At 39.2% G+C, this 19593-nt stretch overlaps 1 protein-coding gene across 2 annotated transcripts in view; it reads left to right on the plus strand.

Moving 5' to 3' along the window:
• KCND2 (potassium voltage-gated channel subfamily D member 2) overlaps nt 1-19593 on the plus strand; it is a 275675-nt gene that overhangs the window by 251699 nt on the left and 4383 nt on the right. For both annotated transcript variants that reach the window (XM_064656089.1, XM_064656088.1), the window contains exons 3-6: nt 1839-2001; nt 13005-13103; nt 14632-14727; nt 18713-18960. In XM_064656089.1, coding sequence (XP_064512159.1) covers nt 1839-2001; nt 13005-13103; nt 14632-14727; nt 18713-18960 — 606 coding nt within the window. The remainder of the gene's footprint in view (nt 1-1838; nt 2002-13004; nt 13104-14631; nt 14728-18712; nt 18961-19593) is intronic.

Genomic DNA, 19593 nt, shown 5'->3' on the forward strand with positions numbered 1-19593 from the left:
ACAGACATATCCGACTGCAAAAGGCACAGCAGAAAGATTCCTTCGATGGTGTATTCTGCAATACACGGTTCTTTCTGCGTTGCCTTTTTTCCTCGAGGGTGATCCTGCGTGTGTTCTCAAAGGAGACAGCTGCGTTATAGATGGTGTGTCTCCAGGCCTCCCGATTTGAGGCCAGAGTGGACCAGTTATGGTGATCAATATGGCCAAGGCTGAGATGTTGTTTCAGGGAGTCCTTGTATCTTTTCTTCGAGGCTCCTCTCATGCGGCAGCCGGTGGCAAGTTCACCATAAAGCAGGATCTTAGGGAGGCGGTGGTCCTTCATCCTGGAGACGTGCCCTGCCCATCGCAGCTGTGTTCTCATCAGCATGGCCTCAATACTTGTGACAGCTGCTTGCTCTAGAACAGATGTGTTGGTCACATAGTCTGACCAGTGGATGTTTAGGATTGTGCTATATTACAACTTATTTGAATATTTACGTTAAACACTTTCCTCTTATCTTACAAAATGCAAACCATTCATCTTCACCTACAAGGCCATACATAACCTCCTTTTGGTGTGAGCCGAGCTCTCATTGCTAGAAGGCATCCTCCAACCTCGTACAGTTTCTCTATCATCTGTTGTCCTCACCCTTTTATCCCGTCCTTCTTGTTATTAGGTGCAAAATTTGGACCATATGACCTGAAGACTCTCCCCTTCTTCTCTATTATTTTTCCAGTTCCTGCCAAAGAGACTTTTTTCCAGATAGTATTTCCCAAACACTGCACCTCCTGCAGTTTTATTTCTTAACTTATCTTGTGTTAACAGCTTATTAATTCTTTGTAATAGGGAATGTGCTGTCTCCATGCTCACGAACATACTAAACTCACAAGCTACAATCAATGTTTAATAATAACTTAAAATCCAGTAAAGTTAAAAAACAAATGGTACTTGAAAGTAATTTATCTCTTTATTAAACTCCGTATTATGTAATTACATACTTGTGCCCTACAGAATATGGCAAAATGCAAAGAGCTGATGTCTGTTAATAAGCTGGCACTGGAGTGCCTTTATATACTTCACTAGCACTATGTTCTTTCTTGCTGGACAAAGCAATATCCAATATCATAAAGAAAGGTGGTAGCTCTAGTAATTCTGAGCACTGACAGGATTTGCAGTTAGAATTTGTTTGGTTGCTTGCTTGTAGCTCGGGTTTTTCATGTTTGCTTTCACCTAGACCATAGAAGGGACCTCTGGAGCTCAGCTGCTCCAGCTTCTCATGTCAACAACAAGAAGTTTGGGTCAGCCATACGTCTGTCTAGCCAAGTGTTGAAAATCTCCAAGGATAGAAAGTTCATGATCTGAGCAACCTGTTGCAAAAATCTGTCACCCTCCTAAATGAAAGTACTATATCAGCTTAAGTGAGACAACAGATTATTCAGTTTAGCATCTAATTTACCAAGTGGTCTCTCTAGGATCTTGTCAATGGAAAGTGATGAGTTCTTCCAGCAAGCAAACAGAGTAAGGACTGAATTTCAACACTGACTTTTTTTTCTTAGCAAGGTCATTCTATCTCAATTGCAATAGAGGCAGCCTGAAAAGACTACAGCAGGTAAAACATGTGATTTACCTGCTCATAGTTTGACAGACAGGAGACCCAAAACTAGCTTCAAATTAAAATTGTGTGTGCAACAACAGTGGGCTTGCTGTATATGTATGCATATGTGCATAAAGTAATATTTATATGAAGCAAGTATCATTTGCATGAGAATTAAAATCTATCGTGTGATTAATTCATCATGAAGTTCAATAATTAGAAGAGCTTTTGTCTGTACTAAGCATTTTGTTTTCTTTAACCCAGGTATGGTGACATGGTGCCAAAGACAATAGCTGGCAAGATTTTTGGTTCAATATGCTCCCTGAGTGGGGTCTTGGTCATTGCTCTGCCAGTTCCTGTAATTGTCTCCAACTTCAGCCGTATATACCACCAGAATCAACGAGCAGACAAGCGCAGGGCACAAAAGGTGAGCTTCTCATTTTTCCCCCGTATGTTGTTGAGCAATAGATAAGATATGACTTTCTATATTCTGTGTGTCTTTATAGTGAGTATTTCTTAGCAAGAGGACAACTTTATGTATGTGCTACATGCCTAGCCCATGTCCTAGATGCAAATGGCGTATTATTTTTAGTGAGGAAAAAAAAAACAACACAAACCAAAATTGGATCATTAATCTTTTCTGTCAAAATGTACAGACCTATTATTGTGGTAATTCATCCTACTTGTTAAACTAGATCTAGACTTTTCAGGCAATAGCTGCAGTCCCACCAACTGAAGATTCTTCTGTGTTTTTTCAGGCAGACTTTGTTTCTACCACAGTCTTCTGAGGAAAAAAAAATAAAGAGTCCCAAACATAATAATGATTTCTAATGTCTATGCTAACAGCTTGCTTCACTAATCTAGGTTCAGTTTAAGTCCCCGGTTCAGCCTCTGAGAGAATCTGCTTGTTGGGGAACTTGTCTCCTCAGCTCTACTTTGCTTAAAAGGCTTCAGATAAACAACTCAATCAGGAAAAAAGTCTGTTTTTCCAGCTTTCTTGATTTCCTGAGTCTCTCCCTAAAATATCCACTAGACCTACAAGAAGACTGTTTCCCTCACAGGCCCATATGGTCAGGAGCCAGGAGGAAGTATTTACCAGGGGTGATGCAGTCAAGCCTAGACAGTCACCTTCATCTCCACATCACTGCCAGCGCACTAGTTCTGATCCACTTCTCCCAACCCTGTAATGCCAGACAGCTCAGAAGAACTCTATTGTCACCTGAAGCCCTGGTGTAGGAGCCAAGACACCTTACCTTCTACTCCTCTGCAGATGACAGTCAGAAGGCTTTGGATGCCACATAGATTGTGTGATTGCCAAGGCTGAGGTGTCACCACTTGGGCTTTTGGTGTTCCCGTGGCTTCTCTTCAGAAGTATGAGTCTCCAGTGATCCAGGGAGAGCAGGACCATTGCTGGCAGAAGTGTGCAGGCAGACTGTGGCTGGGGACTGCACATATAAACCAGGGAACACAGGCAGCTGCAAGCTGCATCTGCTTAATATCAACAACAGCACCAGGTTTAAATATACAAAATGTTTGTGTGTTTCTTTCTGGCCACCTTTTTGAGTGATTTCTTCATTAAAAAAAAAAAAAAGAAGTTAAATAAATGTGTGTAGTGATACCATTCTCAGCATATCTTAAAATCAGGAGAAACAGAGGTACATGTCCAAGAAAGTCATCGGCCCAGGCTGACGATACAGCACCCTTTAATGGCCACATCTTGGCAAAATGGCTATAAAAGAAACCAGGTATATCACAGGAATGTCATACCTTTCTAGAAACTTGATTTAAAATATAGGCTGCTTATCTATCTACTAAATCCACCCATCCTTTAGCATGCTATTTTGTACCACAACCAAGTTCCAGCTGTCCATTCCTCTCTTCCACAGCTGGGACATCATGTCATTTCTACACTACATTTTTTTTTATCAAGAACTTTTCCACTTCTGTTTGTTTGTGTAATGGTAGCAGAGAAACAACTGTGCACCTCAGCCAGGACACTCAGTGCTCCTTACTGTGCCTCTGAGCATGGTGCCAGTCATGCTGCTTGATCCCAGCAATCAGTGTGCCTTTCTGAGCATTCACAATAGTTGCAGACACAACCAGTCTTACTTCAGATAGGAACTGTCTCCTAATGCATGCTACAAAACAGAGTTTTCCATGCCTGCTTTACATTTGTGTCACGGTTTAACTCTGGCCAGCAGCCAACCACCACACAGCTGCTCGATCACTGCCCCACCAGCAGGATCAGGGAGAGAATTGGAAGGTTAAAAACAGCCCCATTCTAGCTACTGTGAGAAAAATTAACTCTACACCATCCAAAACCAGCACAATTTGTCAGTGAAAAAGAGATGGATACAGGAAAATACCTTGCAAAAATTAGATTGGTAGACTGGTTGCTATTCCCCATAATCTCTTAAATGAATAGAAAGTGCTTGAGTTAATAACTGACTTTTTCTCCTTGCAAAATAGTGGGCTCTTTGTATGTTTCAAACAGGAACATGAAGTGATGAATGGCAATCCTGCCAAGACATTTTTGCTCTGCTCCCCAGTACAATGCCAACAGTAAGCATGAGAGATCTCCTCTGACTGTGTTTATGCCCTTCTTGCTTTGGAGAAAATGGCTTTGAGGTCTGATTAACTTAGCACCGGATGTGTGTTGCATTGATATCTCCTGTTGCAAAGCTAATCTCTCTCAATCTAAAATGACTGAGATGTTGAACTGAATATTGCTTTGCTGGACTTGAAAAAAAAATCAACAAAAGGCACTTCATGGATACTGTATAGTCCATATTTTGCTATGAAATATAGCCTTGCCTTTCACAGGGGGTTTCTACTGCTTTGTAAAAGAATATTCAAGCAAAAAGGTCACTTTATTGAAGTCTGAAATTCCTTCTTCATTCAGTAAAATAGAGGCTTTACACCATTTTCTAAAATAATGTTTCCCTAGGCCTCAAATTTATTTCTGTTCTCTAAGGCTGAGGAACATAAGCTTGAAAGAAGGTGCTGTTTCATGGAGTGCAGCACAAGCCTCTGCAGGCAGTGGTACCTCCCACTGCCTACAACAGCTTTCATCAGCTTGAGACAGTTGTATGTTTGAACTGAATATATCATACAATATTGTATGATATATTGTTATCATACAATATATTTATGATAACATACATATTCTGTATGTTATCAGTATCTCATACAGAAGTTTAATCAAGGTAGGCTTCAGAAATGGCAAAACATTTGGGCTGGAAGGAAACTCGAGAAAGTTCTTCGCTAAAGAGTTGAAATGTAGTTTGAGGAGCACTGGCAATTTTCAGCAGACAAATTTTGTCGCTTATATTAGGATTGTTCAAGAACCACATGACCATCAGTATATGCATTTACTGACTTCTGCAGTTATTCAAGATTAGACAATTCCACTTGTTTCTTTTTGGCAAAAAGATGCTGCACATTAATGCTTGGGAGAAGATGGAAGAGAGAAATCTATTTATATACCATTGCATTTTGAATGCATTTTAAAGGAAGCTCTTGCTTACATTGTTATAATTACCATGAAATCCCACTTTGTAATACAGCCAATTTTGGCAGGAGAGGCCAGCTTTCTGCTGCAGTACAGGGAGCTTCTTGCAATCAAGAAGCTGTTTTTAAACAAAAAAGAGTGGAAAACAAAACAAAACCAAAATCATCTGTTTATCAGAACATTGTATTCTATCAGATAATAAGGTCCAGGGATCTGACCTACCCTGACAATAAATGAATAAATAATCCAAAATAGAAATTGGAATTCAGGGCAGAACTAATTATGCCCTGTAGTCTTACTGTGCCTTCTTCTCAAGCAGATTTATCACTAGTGAGACAGTTTGGAAGAATACTATTTGTGGAGCTTTTCTCAGCTAGAGACAACTTCAAGAGGCCAAGTTATTTTGGTTGCCCATCAGTGCCTGCAGGTGGTAAAGCTAATGACAGGTGTGTTGTAACTAGTCATGTACAAAAGCAATGAAAGGAGGAGAAAGGAAAAAGGAAAGGAAAGAATGGAAAAGGAAAAAAGAAAGATTTAGGCAAGCTTGGATACCATTTCCTATTCTGTATTTGGTAGGGAGCAAGGGCTATGATTTAGCAGGACCCTCACAGTGCCATGTTCACTGGGATGACTACGAGCCCAGGGAAGAGATAGGAGGAGGCACAGCTGCCCTCTTGGAACAAGTGTCTGGCAGCTTGGACACAAAGGTCCATCCCAGCACACTGCAGCAGCAATTATAACATCCTTCTTACCATAAATGAAGCATTGCTTGCTAGACGCTTCTCAGTTTTCCATGCATCTGTTTTTCTACATCTTTGGAAAGCAACAGCCTTGTGTCCTCTTAGCCAGCAAGTGCCTAAGTGCAGGTACTTCTGCCCAGTATTGTTCACTATCTGATAAACAAAGGAGCCTTAATTTTAGTTGCTTAGCACTTTCTCCCTAGAGTGACCTTGCATGGTGCCTCAGCAGAACACCCAAATAACCTTCATCAGCTCCAGAACTTGACTTCAGACATGAAATTCAACCTGAATCTTCCATTTGAGTGCGGTCTTTGACCTACACAAAATAAAATATATCCTGAAGATTGGCTTTGCTTTATTATTTATTGATTGTATATGATGCATTTATCTGTCAAGTTATGAACAATTAGTTACTAGCTAATTATAAATGGCTCCAGGATGAACTCCAATAACTGCTTAACAGCACCTGGCAGTCTGGAATTGAATGTTTGCAACAGGGAACCCTGCTAGCCATTTTGACTTCTCTACATGAGATAGGCTGTTAATCTCAGGGGGGGTTGCAGAAACATAACTAACAGCTTATCCAAGATTTTTGAATTTAGCAAAAAAAAAACCTAGAACTCGTGTTTACTGAACAATAATTTGAATAGATTGTGAAAGTAAGGCATGACCCAAGAAATATATGAACCTTATTTAATTCCACATCTATTAATGTACAAAGTAAACAACATTTTCTTCTTTATTATGTACTGATGTCCTGTAAATTATGTCAGGTAATATGAAGTCAATTATTTGCAATTACTGAAAATTAGAAAATCAGAGCATGAAATGTGGGCCTGATTTTTCACTTAAAAACAAACACACAGGATGGATTTATGAAAGACCACACAACAAAACAATTCTATAAAAAACAATGTAATTGATTTTTTTTACAATTTTGGCCCTTGCTCTATGAGCCAGTGTTGTGGTTTAGCCCAGACAGGCAGCTAAACACCACCCTGCTGCTCCATCTCTCCTCCCCAGAGGGATGGGGTGAAAATCAGAAGGATAAAAGTGAAAAAAATTTGTGGGTGGAATAAAGACAGTCTAATCTTTTTCAAAAGGAAGGGAAAGAAACCAGCAGAAAGGGGTGAGGGGGAGCAAATCCAAGGGAAAAAAGCGATGCAAAAGGAAACAATTGCTCAGCACCAAGCCAGTTCCAGAGCAAGGGCAGCCCCTGCCAGTCTCCACCACCATCCACTTTTATTGCTTAGCATGTTGCCATATGGGATGCAATATCCCTCTGGTCATCTGAGGTCAGCTGTCCTGTCAGTGACTCCCCCTCAACTCCCTGTCCATCCCCAGCCTCCTCAGCTGGACAGCTGAAGGCATCTGAATGTTAAAAGCTGGATGTTGTATATACCCCATAGTGTTACACTGAGCACTACTTAAAACCTTGTGAAAATAAATTTATATTTCTAAAATTGACAGAGTTAACTGTTGTTGAATAACAGTGAATTCCCTTTGTGAGATTTCTATAAATGCAGCCACAGACAAGAATCCACCTCTAAGTTGTAAAATTTGAAGCTTGAAAAAAGAAAGAGGTGCATTCAAAAGAGAAGCTCAGTGCAAATTCAAAGGATGTGGTAAGAATTAGAGCTGGTCCTCAGCTGGACAGCTGAGGAGCAGAAAAGGCCTTGGCTCTGTACAAGAACTGCACAGCAGTAACTAAAACATCCCTGAATTATCAACACTGTTTTCAGCACAAACCCAAAGCACAGCCCCATACCAGCTACTGTGAAGAAAACCAACTCTGTGCTAACATTTTAAAATTCCTGTGAAGGAATTTCAATATTTTAAATGTACAAAATCATTAAAAAATAATAACCATAAGGTAAGTAATTAGTAACTTTTGATTTTTTCTATTAAGATATTTATATAGTCTGGAGAGCAGCAGGAAGCAACAGGAGCTATCTAAGTACTAAATTACCTAGGCTACCCAGGCTTCTTGTATAGCAAGTTGAAGAGAATCTTGCCAAAAATGATTCCCAGTACTTCAGTAAGCCCTGCCCTAAAATGTTCCTGATAAAATCTCTCTCTTAAAATAGCTGGACAGCTGAAGGCATCTGAATGTTAAAAGCTGGATGTTGTATATACCCCATAGTGTTACACTGAGCACTACTTAAAACCTTGTGAAAATAAATTTATATTTCTAAAATTGACAGAGTTAACTGTTGTTGAATAACAGTGAATTCCCTTTGTGAGATTTCTATAAATGCAGCCACAGACAAGAATCCACCTCTAAGTTGTAAAATTTGAAGCTTGAAAAAAGAAAGAGGTGCATTCAAAAGAGAAGCTCAGTGCAAATTCAAAGGATGTGGTAAGAATTAGAGCTGGTCATCAATTTCCTTAGGAAATTGCAGATGAGATGATTGTGGAATTTCATCAGAATATGTAACAGAACTATATTTCAGCTACATTGGTTTAGCCTTAGACCATGTAAAAATAACCAAAGTTTCATATTTGGTGGCTAACAGGGAAAACCTCACAGCAAAGATATCATCTACTGCAAGAGAACTTAATCCTTTCTTTATTTTGCTAGATATTCCATGAAAGAGGAGGGTTAGGAAGGGCTTTGTAGTGGTTCAAAGGGGCAGTTGTCACTCCCTTTCTGTTACACATGGCAGAAAATGCAGACTAAAGGAAAATGCAGGTCTTCTGTAATCACAGTTTTACTGATATCATCATGTCATTTTGCTGCCTTTCATGGGAGTTCAATCCCCAGCACACAGCCCTTAAAATCTTGTGCATGACATGAGCTTTTAATGATTCCTTGATAGTAAATGTGAGAAGTCACTAGACTGTTCACACTACAGGCTCTTATATAAATCAGGAAGCACTGAAATCAGAAGCACTGAAAATAAGTCTTATCACTTTAACAGATTTGTAAACACCTCCAGTTTCAGGACTATTTTCTGTAAGCTGAAGTATAAACATGGAAGCCACAATATCTGGTTCCTGTCTTGGTAATAGATTTACTATCTTCTCTTTGGTAAATGATGCAAATTCAGGCCATCTCAATGAGTCTCAGCTAGAAAGATGTAAGCTATTACTTTCTAGCTCACAAAAGCTTTCTAAGATGCAATAAATTCATATTTGCAAAGCAATTTAAAATCTTCACATCAAAAGTACAGCCTTCCTATTATATATGTGTAGCACTTTGATATATTAAGATGGTCTGATGAACTGTTATGTTTTTCATATTTCTTTATTAAATGGTGCTGCACCATAATTATTGCTTCAATCACCAAGAAGAAAATGAATATGCATGTTAAAATGAAAAGCACAACTAATGTATGTAAAATGTCTGTTCATTAAATCTAATGAATCTCCCTGTATAAAGAGCAGACTGAAAAGTACCACAGCTAAAACATTTGTGACTGAAATCACTTATTTATGGGACTCCAAGCTGCACACTGTAAAGACATTTCCAAAGCGTCTCAAGCTCCTAAGACAAAACAGAGAGACCTTTTGATATATTTATGAACATAACCAAGTGCACATGTCTCAACCCATGACTATTCAGTGGTGCAGGTAAAGCTCTTCCCCCAGCCTTCAGCCCAGCATGCTGGAGTTGCATCTCAGGAACAACCCCCTAGAAAATAATCTATTTTCTGCCTGCCCCAGGGGATTTTTAATTGCTAGTCCTGAGGAATGAGCCCTAACCCTGCTGGTAGCCTTGAATGTGCCACCAAAGAGCCCACATAAGCCACGAGGGTGGGAGCTGTGAACAGTTCCCCACACTGGTCGCTCCTGGGGACCCCAGGCCAGGTCATCAGGCATCTCTTCTCCTTACCACTAGATTAAGATGCGTTAACTACGTTGCTGGAAAGGCTGTGTGCTCAAAGGAAGTTGATAAACCAATGTGTTATTCTAAAATGGCCAATGTATCACAAAATCAGGAAACAGCCTCTCGTGAGCTTTTTGGCTCAGTGATGCACACATGCAGAGCATTAGCTTATTCTCTTTCAGAACAATTAAAAGATAATAAATGCATGACATATAACGTAAGCCAGATTCTAGCCATGTTTGCTGTTAGCTGTTATGAATTTCTTGGCAGGCTGTTCAGAAGATCTGTGAGTTTGAGGCTGTGAGTGCAAAGAAGTGTGGTGTTGAGCCATTCCTCGTAGTCAGTTAATTACTAATCATGCCAGAGAGATCTGGTGTCTGCAGTAACCAGGCTGCTTCCCTCTGTAAGAGTTCAGGGATTCTAAGTCATTTCATGCTGACATTTAATGTCACAGAAATTTGGGGGAGGGAGGAAAATTCTCCCTCTATTTTTTGAAAATATCAACTGAGTAAGTATTAGATATGAAAATCCCTATTAATATATCAAAGTCAGGTTTTTAAGTTCTTCACTGTATATCCTTTTCTGTTTCAGCAGCCATTCAACTCCAGATGCTGCTGGCATTTGCCTTTCAGAATCAGAAACCTAACTTTGAGGATAAACTCAGACTCCCTTTCACACATGTAACGAGCCACAAAAAATTACGGAACCAGGATGTCATCCTAGAAACTCCATAAAAGCTTCTGTTTTCCACATCATTAGTTGAGAGAGTCTATTCTTCATGCTTTCCCCTAATTCTGAGTTCTAGCTGTTGTACAAAATCAGTGGATGCAAAATGTCCTTCACTCATGAACCTCCTTGTACTCTGGAATGAAAGTCACCTTCACAAGCAATGAGGCTCACATGAGAAATCTCACATTTCTCTCAGCAATTCGATACTTGCGGTCTCTGAAAAATCAGGTTGTGAACAGTCTATGAGCAGTAACAATAAGTATTAAATCTGATTATACCAACAGACATGAAGAGGTAGGTGGAAGCCAGTGATAAGTGTCCCAGTCCCAGGGTTCTGTCTTGGGACTAGTGCCCTTCAATATATTCATTAGTGACACAGGCAATAATCAAGTGGACCCTCAGCAAGTTTGCAGATGACACAAAGCTGAGTGGTGCACTTGACAGAAAAGAAGGAAGGGATGCCATCCAGAGGGACCTGGACAAACTTGAGAAATGGGCCCATGAGAACTTTATGAAGATCAATAAATTCAAGTGCAAGGTGCTTGCACCTGGGTCAGGGCAATCCCAGATAAGAGTACAGACTGGGAGAAGTCATTAAGAACAGCCCTTCAGAGAAGGACCTGGGGGTTCGCATGGGTGAAAAGCTGGACATGAGCCAATAGTGTACACTCATAGTCCAGAGAGTCAACCATGTCCTGGACTTCATCAAAAGCAGGGTGGCCAGCAGATCAAGGGAGGGGATTCTCCCACTCTCCCTTGTGAGACCCCCACCTGGAGTACTGCATCCTGCTCTGGGGTCCTCAGCACAAGTAAGACATGGACCTGTTAGAGCAGGTCAAGAGGGCCACAGAGATGATCAGAGGGCTGAAGCACCTCTCCTATGAATATAGGCTAAGAGAGCTGGGGTTGTTCAGCCTGGAGAAGGCTCTAAGGAGCCTCATCACAACCCTCCAGTACCTAAAAGGTGCTTATAAAAGGGTGGGAGAGGGACTTTTTATATGGGCAGATAGTGACAGGAACACATGCAATGGTTTTAAACTGAAAGAGGGAAGGTTGAGTTTAGATGCTGGGAAGAAATTCTTTATTTGGAAGGTGGTGAAGCACTGGAACAGGTTCCCCAGAGAAGTTGTGCATGCCTGATCCCTGGATGTGTTCAAGACCAGGCTGGATGGGGCCCTGAGCAACCTGACCTAGTGAGTGGCATCTCTGCCCATGGTGAGGGGTTGGAACTAGATGACCTTAAAGGCCCCTCCCAACCCAAGCCTTTCTATGATTCTCTTCTATGATTCTAAAACAGCCTGGCAAGCATTCAGGAACTTAGCTGGGAGACAGGATAAAAGCACTACCACATTCTGGTACTCCAAAAACTCAGAAGACTCTGAGAAACCCATTCACAAACATTGCAATATTATGTTTTATTCTGAACCATTTATTCCCTTTGTGAGACACTGGATTACTACATTAATTATTGGCTGGGACTAACTCAAGCAGCAGAGGGGCTGGGGGAGGGGACAGGTCAAATTTCACTTAGGTGAGGTGATGCCCTGTCCCAATCCAGCCCCTTGGTTCCTCCTTGGGCAACCCTGGAGCAGCCATCAGTCAAAGGCAGCCTAGGAGCACTGTCCACACCATGCCCACTGGAACCCCTAACCCAGCCTCTGATTAGCTCAAACAGTGGGACCACCACCCTTCACCCTGCCATGGAGCCCCAGAGTGGCCAGTGGGCCAGAAGTCCCGCCTAGGCGGGGTGGCCACAGGGGGCCAGAGCAAATAAAACTAAGGACCTGTGATCACATGTCTGAATTCTCCATCTTCTATACTCTTGTAGCTGGACCTATGCTGGATCTAGGGATAATAGCTATATTTCTCTTTTTCTCTCTCTTTCTTTACTTCTTCTCCTAATGTCCTTTCTTAATATTTTGGGTAACTTAGGACTGGATGGGCTGGATTTTGACAAATTGTATGGGTTAGGATGTTCTAAGTCAACACTTTGTGGAATGCTTTGTTTTGGTTGTATGCTACCCTTTAAACATTTGTCAAGTGTACTTATTTTCTAAAGTTTACCAGCAGAAGTACCCCCTGAGAAAACGGGTGTAGCTTTTCTCCTTTGTGGTCTCTCTTAAATTGTTAAAAGAACTGAGGGCTATTCCAGTAATCTGGAGGGTGGATTTTGTTGGAGCCTTGTATACTTTCAAAGTAAAACCCCTTTGGTGAGCTTGTAGCTCAAGACTTGGGGTCTTACACCCCTTCAAAGAGATTTTCATTGCAGTAGCAGCTGAGATGGATGTCCATGTTTTTGCCCCACAAGACGTAAGGAGTGGCACAGTTATAGCAATGAAAAAATAAAAAAGGGAGCCACTTCCATGCTGATCCGTCCAATCCCTTCTCCAAAATCATTGTTCTTGTTAGCTAATGCATGCAAACAAATAAAAACTTGAATCATTTGCATTTTAAATGGGAAGATGCTTGTGATTTGCTCCACCTGGAGGATGGATGCAATGCAGTCTGTCAGTTGCTGTGATATTGGTATTCATAAGCAGCTGATTCCAATTAGCAGTTTTAGATAAACAGGATAATGGATATGAGTACAAGTGACACTCTTCCTTTTATCTATTACACAGAAAGCCAGGCTTGCTCGAATTCGTGCGGCAAAGAGTGGGAGTGCTAACGCCTACATGCAGAGCAAACGAAATGGCTTGCTGAGTAACCAGCTGCAGCAGGTAATGTTTGTGTTTCCTCCACCTCCGGAGGAACACCTTAATGACAGCCCAGCAGTAGCTTATTCTACTTATCACCAGGGCAAGTCACCTTGGGGCTTTCGGCAAGGTTATCTTTAGAGGTAGATTAAGGAAGGATAAATTGGACAATTACTATTCTTAAAAGAAGCTTATGAGTCAATGATGGGGTATTAAGAGATGAGGGAAATGTCCAGATAGAAATGCTGGATTCAATGTAAACCACATTTTTAGAGATCCTGTAGAAGAACTCATTAAGAAAGTACAGAGCATTTGCCTCTTAAGTGGTAGGTTTGATTTATCTCACTTGGCTTTAAACAGGAAGAAGATGGGTGACAAAGCCAGGTTTCATTGTCAGTGTGGAAAGAGGCAGCTCCTGGGTACTGTTTGCACAGAGGGATGTTGCAGAGTGAAAAGAGTTCCCTCGAAGCACCTACTTTGGTTTAAGAAGAATCTTGGTGATTATTCAAATGCATTGAAATCTAATGTTACCTGAAGCGAATCCCCTCTTACCCCTGCCAAGGAAGCCAGGACCAGCAGCTGGGACTGGGATCCACAGTGACCTACGCTGCTGGGAGTCAGTCCCTTGGCTGCTCAGTCGTACCCAGATGAGAAAGACAAAAGACACAGCGTTTTTTTAATGTTTTCTGGCATTTAGGCAATGCCCTGAGGGAAAGCTTTCATTCCTCTATGCCCTTTCTGTTCAATATGTGTTAAACAGCCAGATGCTCTAACCTGTATCCAGAAAAGAAGGAAGTGGCTGCCTGTCCGTCTGTTCTGTTTAGCACAAAAGATGAGCAGTTAGAGCCCTCGTTTCCTCTTCTTCTTGAAAGAACTCAACTATTTGAACTAAAAAGACACAAAACAGCTTAATTACCATGCAGATTTCAAATATCCCAAAGCTGAATTGTAATCTTTCCTATTATCCCGCTTCCTCCCCTAGTTTTTTGCTTTCAAGTGAATAATTATGAAAGCAATTAATAAACAATGGATGCTTTCTACTTTATTCTGTCTATAACATTTGCTATAAGTTTTCCAAACCCAGCAGACTGGGATCACTGACATGAATTTTTGTGTAAGCAAAAATACCACAAATTCTTCAGTGCTATGAAATGATCCCAGGAGGACAGCTATGTTTAATTTCCTTCAAATGAGGCACATTCCCAGGAAAAAAAATTCACTGTCACTTAAATTGATTATAATTTTAAGCCTGTGTTTATCCAGCATTCAAAGCTCACATGTTAATTGCACTTGTAAATTGTACTATTTCGGCTATGTTTAAAAGACCTTAGATGGGAATATTTAACAGGAGGTGCAAGGGAAGGGGAAAAAATAGTTTGATTAAAAAACAAGCAAAAGAAAACTCAAATGCAAAATAATTTGGGTTATACTGTGTAGACAAAGCATTGCAGTTATGCTACCATGTACAATCCAGATTAGTTCTGATCAAATATTTGAATAAGAGCCCTCTTGTTCAAAAATGAGAATAATATGGAGTTCTATGTATCAACAGTCCTCCACGGAAGAAGAACAGGCCTTTGTTGGCAAAGCTGGCTCTTCCTTTGAAACACAGCACCACCACCTGCTTCATTGCCTGGAAAAAACTACGGTAAGAAGAGAGAACTGTGTTTTCCTGTGAATTCCAACACCAGTATATTTTTGAATGTTTTCATTTATCTCTTCTAATTAATAAGCCTTTATATTAAAGCAGTTAGATGGAAAGAAAAGCTATTTTATCTTACTTTAAGGCAATATACCCACTGCATATAAATAATAGATCCTGGATGAGAGCCTCATCCAGGGTGAAAGATACTGACATCAGTGAGATGGCACCAGTTTAGCCAAGCTGTATATGTGACTTTTGGTATGGTTTTCTTATGCTCCATGATGTTCTCATTTGCACTTTTCTGCAATACACTTCATAAACTACAATTTGTAGTCCTTACACATTCAATACTCAGTGCACTCAAAGCAAGTTTTTGCCTGAGCAGATGTTGGAATTTTGTGCAGGGAGATATGCTGACTGCGTCCTCTGACATGAACACTATTCTCACTGCAGTGACTGTAAAAGAGGACCACCCAGCATTCTATTTTGAAAATTCAAGTGCTTAATCCAGATGCAGGTGCAAAGCTTCCAAGTGTGTTTGCTTCCATTTAGGTGCTGAGATCCCTGTAGAAATTACTGATGTAATTCCTCATGGCTCAACTATGCTCCTCTAGATTTGGAAGTCCTTATAACTCAAAAGAATTACTTATTATGTGCTCTCTATATTTTCACCTGATCAATACCTGCATAATTATAAAACCATAAAGGATAGTAAATTATAGCAGAATTACAGTTTAGTAATAACTAAGTGCCATGTTTACTAATAGTATATTTCTAGAAAGATAAGGTCACAGCAATAGCCCTAATCATTCTTAATTTTACAGTTTCCTCTTTTATGTCATTTCTTAAGGATAATGATAAAAGATAACAACATAAATATTTATATTGAATTTAGTATTTGTAGATTTGAGAATTTCACACAGAGCATGCTAAAATTATCTCCTTGTATGTTTGTATTTTGTGTGTGTTATACTGCCATGCAGAATTATCTTGTATTGAGGATAAATTGGTCAACATCCATGAAATCACCATTTACAAATTTGTATCTAGTTTTATAAGTTCCAGTTTCATATAGAAAATGACATGATTCCTCTTTAAGCTTTGTATACAGAGTGGAACTTGGTGCTATTTTATTTGCCATTTTTTCTAATCTTTATAGTCTAGCTTTAGATTTTCATTAAAAGAGTCAATACCGCTTCTGCTATAGTTGATGGAGATTACTATAAAAGTCTTTCTGTTCTTTCTCAAAAAAACAAACAAACAAACAAGTAAAAATTTTTCCCACAACAGACAACGTTAAATTTTTATTAAAATTAAAACATGATGGATGTATGTATGTGTGTAATCCAATGTTTTCCTTTTGAGAGCATTTCTTTGTAAATAATAGGGCCCAGTTGTTACATCACTTAGATAGCAATATGTCGTTCCACAGGTGCTTATGCCTCCTCTTTTCTTTAGGAGTATTCATTATTACATAATGTGTTGTAGGACAAAATGTCTTGCATCCTATTCAGAATACAATGTGGTTTCTTTGCCAAGATTCAGGATGGGTCTTTTTGGAACATTTTTGAGGCATTTTGTACTAGAACTGGATAATAGCAATCTGCCTTTAAAATTTTTCCACAGTGGAACTTTACAAACATATTTAAAAACCATAGGTCTTGTCAAACTCTTACAGAAATCATGGAAAAAAATTGCTAATCATTTGGTAGGAGCTGAATTCGGCTCCCAAAGTTTCATGGTTCCTCTAATCATAATGGTGGAATATGTAAAATCTTTTTTTCCTTATTTTTTTCTTTTTTTTCCTTTAAAAAAAGAAAAAAAAAGACTACAAAGCAAGTATTATCTTGTTTCTTACATTTGCACATAATCTACTTTCTTTTTTCCTTTCATTGGGTCCTGCTATGGGTACTGATTTCATATGACATATGAACACAAAAATGTATGCAGCAGTTCCAAGTTATATTCTGCAGATCATGCATTCCTAACATTTTACTGGGAACTTGACATTTTTGGCCCTCAGCATGTGGAATCTGGCAAGTTTCTGGTTTGTGGTACAACAGCAAGGGTGACATATCTTCTTGGACTCTCACCATCCATAATGGTATAAGCATCAGTCCAGATGATACTAAGAAAAGGCATATTTTCTCTTTTCATTGGAAAGTCAATAGGATAAGATCTCCTCCACTCTCAGAAATGCAGAGTGGGTAATGTTATGGAATTTTGTGAAAATTACATTAATGATGAAACTAATTGGACTAAAAGTTATATTTTACAGGCTACTTTTAGCTAATTTAAGAACAGTTAATTAATAAATATAATCAAATCTATTAACTTGAGCCATTATAGCATTTCAAAATGTTTCCAGTCTATATTAAAAGTTCAGTCAATAAAACTTTAATGGTCCCTGCAAATTGAATTCCTGTTGGTTGCTCCATAAAAGTTTTAGGAAGCACAAAATTATTTTAATCAGAAAAACTGCAGTGTTCTTGGCAAACATACTGCAAGCCCCTGAATGTAATCAAAAGATGGCAATTAGGTTAATTTTTCTCTCTGAATTTTATGTCTACTGTTGTGATCATGTTCAAAATCCTAACTGTGACTGACACATGCCTTATAGAAGCTGCTTTTCAAGCGAGTTCTTTCTTTCTCTATCACTTGAAATTTGCATTCCTCAACAACTCTTAGTTCACACAAAGTTATGTCTAAGTGAAGAAGAACAGAAGAAATTGAAATAAAAATAATATACGAATAAAGGTATTTCCATTTGTTGCAAACACTTGGACACAGCTGTTATTCTGTTTACTTTGTTCACATGTTTTATATTGGCACGGTATGGCAATTCTGAACATCAGCACCTTTCCAATTAGTGCATCGTTTTTTAGGGGAAAAATAATTTACCTCATTCTAATACAGAAAAACACAGCAGGCTTACAAATTTGATGTGGGACCAAGTAGAGTGTAATACAATCCTCAACATGCTCCCTAAACCATTCCCCTAAAACATTCTTAGGATACAGAGTGGAAAATGGAAAGATTTTTCTTTAAAAATGAGGGTTTCTCAAACTGCATGTGAACATATCTTAATCTCTACTTAGTTTGGATTTCTACTTTTAAGTGAGAATAAAACTTTCTTCCCTCCCTCCCTCACTGCCATAAGGAACACCAGTATTTCATGCTCTTTTGCACAAAAATGTGGAAACTGTGTCTGGGTGTGAAATGCTCCCTAATCACCTGCCAAATCAATGTAAACTGGCTGTTTGAGTGACTTTGGATTCATCTTTGTGACCACCCTATAAAACTACTAGGATTAAGCAAAGATTGCATGAATAAAGAGGACTTCATTTAACTAAAATTCTCAGTCCTCTAAACTGCTTTTGATATATCCATCTATAGTAATTAGGAGCTTTTTAGATGCTTTTAAGTAACCATCTCATCTCCTTTAATGAGAACTTCTATTTGTTTTAATGTTTTTCTTCAGTTGCATACCTCAAAACATGTTGTTTCAGCTCCTGATTTTTTTAATTCAAAAGGAAGCTTTCTAAGCTAATCTGGAAAATATTTATGAATTTTATTGTATTATAGTTCAATATAATAAATCTTATTTATTTCCAACTGACATTTAGAGTGTTTACATAAGCATCACTTGCATTTTATTAATAAACATAATCTCTATTTTGTGGTACTTCATAGATTATACAGATATTTATAATGCAAACTACATTACAATCACATGCTATTTTGCAAAATAATTTGGATTAACATTTTCTTGTTTAGAGCTCTGAGTGTTTTGTTCCAGCATTTACATTTGTATTGGTATTGAGCCCAGGCTAATATGGGCTAAACACTATAATCAAGAATAAGCTGTCTAACTTTCCCAGTTTATTCAGTTGTGTCAGTTTAAGCCTTTAAACAATCATGATTAATATTTTCACTTCAATTATCTCTCTGTGTGTGCTTTGTCCCTTTGTTGGATTCCTCTGGCTAGAACCACGAGTTTGTGGATGAGCAAGTCTACGAAGAGAGCTGTATGGAGGTTTCTACAGTCAACAGACCTCCAAGCCACAGCCCCTCTATTTCATCTCAACAAGGTGTCACCAGCACTTGCTGCTCACGAAGACATAAAAAGACTTACCGCATCCCGAACACCGCCATCGCTGGCAGCCGCCCAGGCAGCGTACAAGAGCTCAGCACCATCCAGATCAGATGTGTGGAGAGGACACCACTGTCTAACAGGTACTTCTTGTGCATCAGCACACCGAGAGCTGAAGCTCCTGACTTAGTTAGAGAAGAGATGTAGAGGTGTTGTGGCCTCCATAGGCAGGCAGTGAAGCTAAAGATGAGAGTCTAACGATCACCTAAAAACAGTTATGCATTTTTATATGTATGTTCTGCACTTCTTTTACTCCAAGCTTAATCCAAGATAATAGGATAGTCTGTTTATATTCATTTCTGCCCTCTCAGGCCCTCCCCACAAACTACTGTGTACTATTTGCAGCAAATAGCATCCAGAGACCCCAAATGAAATAGAGCACCAAATATTATATGCTGTGAGCAAACACATAAGAAGAAAAATTTTGCAAAGAAAAATGTGCAATCCTAATATATGAGATGAGCAAATGGTCTGTCTGTCCATGCTTGGTTCAGAAGCATAGGAAATAAGACTTCCTCACATTTCTGCAGAGCAGAGAAATAAAACTGATTTCCAGAGTCCTAAGTGTAGTAGTCATAAGGAAGACTCTTCTAAATGAAAAAAATATGAAATGGATAAGAAAATGCATTTTCTAGTCTGAGGAGTTATTACAAAAGTGAGGAAAATGCAGTTTAAGAGTCTGTACTTTACTGAATGTCCCCCTACTCTCACAAGTA

The sequence above is a fragment of the Pseudopipra pipra genome, chromosome 5 (assembly GCF_036250125.1).
Source record: "Pseudopipra pipra isolate bDixPip1 chromosome 5, bDixPip1.hap1, whole genome shotgun sequence".
NCBI lineage: Eukaryota > Metazoa > Chordata > Aves > Passeriformes > Pipridae > Pseudopipra > Pseudopipra pipra.